We start from the raw sequence: 5,000 nt of genomic DNA, 5'->3' as shown, positions 1-5,000 counted from the left end.
ATACTTTTTTTGTTTCAAAGTGCTGAACTCAATAGATTTGAAGACTTGGAATGGAGACTACTTTAGATTATTGTCGTATTCAGGGTTGTAATATTGATATCAAATTTAGGCTCAAGGCCAGCAATATCGGTGAAAGGAGTAAGTCGATTACAACGACACCAGTATGTAACTGGTACTTATTTTATCGAGCCGCCGAAAGGATAAAAGGCAAAGTCGACCTCGGCGGAATTTGAACTCAGAACGTAAAGACGAACGAAATACCGCTAAGCGTGCTAACGATTCTGCCAGCTCGACGCCTTTTTGGGGGTTTTAATATTCTTGTAATTGGTTAGTATATTGAAATCTATTGTTTCAACATAATGTAAGCTCTTCCAGTGATGGTGACAGATTACTACAAGTACAACGACAATAACAATAATTATCATCACCACCACCATCACCATTATTATTAGTATTATTATAAAGGAGCCGATACCATTCCCTAATCTGTGCCATTGCACTCTAACCATTCTGGAAGAAAACTTATTGAATGTTGTCTCGTTTTCTTTGATAATTTCCTACAGCTCTACTCCCATATGCTTCAGGAGATTACAGGAGACATGAAAATAGATTTAAAAGAAAATAAAAACAATCAAGCGAAATCCTCACAGAGTAGAAGTGGCTTTCATAATACGTCAGATAGAAATTCGTTCATAGAAATTTTGGAACGAATATTTCCTCATAAAAGCCATTCTTAGAGTGTACTTAATACTAGAATGTCGTTCTTAAGACTCACTCGATTCCATGAATACTGTAATCCTGTTATCTGCTATGGTTTCGAATCAAAGTAGGTAACTTAATCCGATGACTCGCAAGCATTTCATCTAAATATAAACACAACGCATTTGTTAGGAGATTAGAAATCAATACAAACTTCTGCTTTCTTACAGATTTTCTACTTAAAAGTTTCGTCTTCGTATTACTAGAGTGAAATACTCACTGCTAGATAAATGGAGATTATGAAGCCGTCAGTCAAGTACCGAAGATTCTGCTGAGATGTCGTTCATTGCTTTTGATGTAATTTATAATTTGGGGAAACACGTGATGTTTTCGCTTCATGGTCCCTTAGGAAAAGTATCTTTGATTTTTACTTAGGTTATGTTTGTGTAAATTGCTTCAGTCGTTTGTTTGATTTCTGTTTTTTTTCTTTCTGACAAAATACATGTGAGGATAAAACGGTATAATAATTTCTTTATTGGCATCAACATTCAAGCTTTTACAATTCGGAGATTGAAACTAGACCAGGTTGAGCTAGAGTATTAGTACAAAAAAAAAAAAGGAAAAAATGTTAAGACTGCACAGCAGCCGATAAAGAGGCGGACGTGAATAAAATGATGGTGGGGGAAGATATAAGTCATCATCCACTTCTCATTTTCCAGAGTTCCTTAATAAATTCAAAGAAAGTAATTGTTATAAGATACAAGATTAAATAAGATGAAATAAGATTAAAATAAAAATACCTTTATTATCTTCTCCATTAGAGTGATATATCCTAGAACAACATAGAATTATTCATTGAAATACCATTTGATAGAGCACCCAGTTAAACACCGAGTAAACCTCATTCAGGAGGTATATGAATCCAAGACTTTCAGTTAAGTACACTGGAGCATGAAACAAATCACCTTGCTCGACACACCGCTCCACTCGTACCAGGAATCAAACCTACGATTTTATGGTCGTGAACTCTTCTTGGAAACCATTAGGCCTCGCGCCTTCTAACCTGCCTCCGCTTCAACTGACATACACGTAGCCATGTATGTAAGTTTGTGTATAAGTAAGCAACACATAACAAGAAAACAATATTGTACTCCATTAAGGCGGCGAGCTGGCAGAAACGTTAGCACGCCGGGTGAAATCCTTAGCGGTATTTCGTATACCGCTACGTTCTGAGTTCAAATTCCGCCGAGGTCGACTTTACCTTTCATCGTTTCGGGGTCGATAAATTAAGTACCAGTTACGCATTGGGTCGATGTAAGCGACTTAATCCGTTTGTTTGTCTTTGTTTGTTTCCTCTGTGTGTAGCCCCTTGTGGGCAGTAAAGAAATAAGAAACGTTAGCAAGCCGGGAGAAATGCTTAGCGGTATTTCGTCTGCCGTTACGTTCTGAGTTCAAATTCCGCCGAGGTCGACTTTGCCTTTCATCTTTTCGGGGTCGATAAATTAAGTACCAGTTACGCACTGGGGTCGACGTAATCGACTTAATCCGTTCGTCTGTTCTTGTTTGTTCCCTCTATGTTTAGCCCCTTGTGGGCAATAACGAAATAGGTATTTCATCTGTCTTTGCGTTCTGAGTTCCGCCGAGGTCGACTTTGCCTTTCATCCTTTCGGGGTCGATAAATCAAGTACCAGTTACATACTGGGATCGATCTAGTCGATTGGCCCCCTCCCTCAAAACTTCAAGCCTTGTGCCTAGAGTAGAAAAGAATATTGTAGTCCATTAAGCTTGATTAGCACGCTACCAAACACACTACTCAATCCCAACGAGATATAGCTCGTCCCCAGCTGAAACTTAGGCCGAACCATTTGAAGGTTTGGGGTGTAAGTCAAATAAGAGGACTGACCAGACAACGATTCCCTACAAGGACTCAACCAACTAGAATCTTAACACTACCTACTTTAAAACGCCCTCTCCTTTCTTCTATTTGGTTCTCTCAAAGTATCTGTCTCTCTAATATTCTCTACTTCACAAGCAAAGATACGCAAAGACGCACACACACTCAAACACAAACACACACAAATACCACACACACACACACACACACACACACACTCATTTACATACCACACATACGCCCACACATACACGACAGCATACACATGCGAGCAGTTGCGCACATAAACATATTTATAGATAAATTTAGTGTTGAGTGTAGACAGAAGTATGTACCAAAATTACGAATAATATACGCTATAGGTATACGTTATGCTATTAGTATATGCATACATACACACACACACACACACACACACACACAAACACAAACACGCGCGCGCTACAGGGTACACACGCATGCGCACACATATATACACACTGAAAATTTGATAATAGAAAGCCGTTTAGTGCACGCATCCTTCAATTAATAGAAAACAAATTGTACCGAACGTCTTTCTATAATTAATTTTTCAATATATCTGTAATATGGTGCTTCGGAACATCAATTCTCTAATGTCGATATATATACATACATACATATATATATATATATATATATATATATATATATATATATATATATATATATGTATATATGTATGTATGTATATATCTATGTATCTATGTATGTAGATGGGTACGTAAGTGCGTACGTATGTATACGTTATGTATGTTTGTATTTGCGTGAGTTTGTACACACAGATATATACATTCTATCTCTCTCTCATATATATATATATATATATATATATATATGTATGTATGTATGTATGTATGTGTGAATACATACATACAATAACACACACATGCACATACACACACAGAGTTTGTGGTGGGCTTTAACACCTTTCATTTGACTTGCTTACAGCATATCTCAATCGTTCTTTTCATCTTTAAATCCTGCAAACAATTCGTTTAACTGTCTTCTTTTCTCTGCCAGGAATACGCTTTACTGAATATAAATGGCGTCAACTAGCAAATCAGATGAGAGATTGACAGGGAAAGCGCCATCTGACGACGAATTGGAAGTTATTGAAAATGGTGGATTAAGTTCTCAGCCGTCGGTCCGAACGGACGAAGATGCCAGTTCTGAGATTATCCGGATTGACCAAAAGACAGGTCAAGATGATCCAAACCGCGAAACTGCGCTGGGTCGAATTGTCAAGACTCTGCAGGTATTTATCTTCTTACGTAACCATCTTGTTTTGTTTTGTTTTCTTTTATATTCTTATTTAATTGTTTATCATCGTCGTCGTCATCATCGTCATCATCATCATTAAATATATATATATATATATAACAGGAGACTGGAAATTTTTGACATTATTTATTCTCCATTACACGTGTTTCATTTGCTAATAGAAATTACAATGTTTTACATGTTACGACTACATAAAACAGAAGAAAAAAATAATTATTATACATACACCACAAATACAACAGAAAGAGCTTTGCAGCTATCGAACGAACTTAGTGGGGTTGCGCAAACATAGTAAGTCCTAGAGGTCGTAACAGGAGCCCAGACCAGCATGATCAATCTGGTGAAAGGTAGGGCGAAAAAGAACAACACTGCCTTCGCCGGACACCGGTCACGTGGCAGGTAAGAGGAAGCGTTGAGAGAGGGAAAGAGGGGGGTATTAGAGAGAGAACAAAGGATTAAAGAGAGAGAAGAGAAAGGTACAAGGGAGACATATGTGTGTGTATATGTATGTGCATATGTGTGTGTATAAGTATACGTATATGTGCAGGTTTGTGTTTGAGTGTCTTTATGTGTATTTATAATTAACCTATACGTGGTTGGGGAACAATTGTCTACGGTTCATCGAAATGCTACATTAGTTCTGCATATATTCAAACAATCTAAAAAGAATTACGGTCCAATGGTTTACGACGGAGTGCATTCAGCTGGAATTATCGGAATGTGAGTTCGTTTCCAGCCCGATTCTTTCATCATTGGTAATTTCTTCCATCTTTGTGCTTATTCGGTCAGTTTCGAGGTCGATGGAGGTCAGTGTAAATATATACAGTTAATAGCATCTTAACAGTCGAAACACGCAAACGAAAGCGTGAATATAATCAGAAGCAACACACGCATATATATATGTATACCTGTACATATATATATATATATAAACATACATATATGTATATACATAAATATATATGCACATATGTGTATATATATATATATATATATATATATATATATATATATATATATATATGTATGTATATATATATGTGTATATATATATGTATATATATAGATAGATACATATATACACACACACACACACACACATATA

The 5,000-nt window shown here is 36.6% G+C and overlaps 1 protein-coding gene across 2 annotated transcripts in view; it reads left to right on the top strand.

The window, feature by feature from the left end:
- Positions 1-5,000, top strand: part of LOC106883908 (cyclic nucleotide-gated channel alpha-3) — a 292,815-nt gene that overhangs the window by 214,413 nt on the left and 73,402 nt on the right. For both annotated transcript variants that reach the window (XM_089341446.1, XM_089341447.1), the window contains exon 2: positions 3,635-3,869. In XM_089341446.1, coding sequence (XP_089197572.1) covers positions 3,657-3,869 — 213 coding nt within the window. In that variant the 5' untranslated portion in view covers positions 3,635-3,656. The remainder of the gene's footprint in view (positions 1-3,634; positions 3,870-5,000) is intronic.

Source organism: Octopus bimaculoides, chromosome 24 (assembly GCF_046866305.1).
Source record: "Octopus bimaculoides isolate indiv1 chromosome 24, ASM4686630v1, whole genome shotgun sequence".
Classification (NCBI taxonomy): domain Eukaryota; kingdom Metazoa; phylum Mollusca; class Cephalopoda; order Octopoda; family Octopodidae; genus Octopus; species Octopus bimaculoides.
The sequence above is the reverse complement of the archived record's forward strand: the minus strand, read 5'-3'. Positions and strand labels throughout refer to the sequence as shown.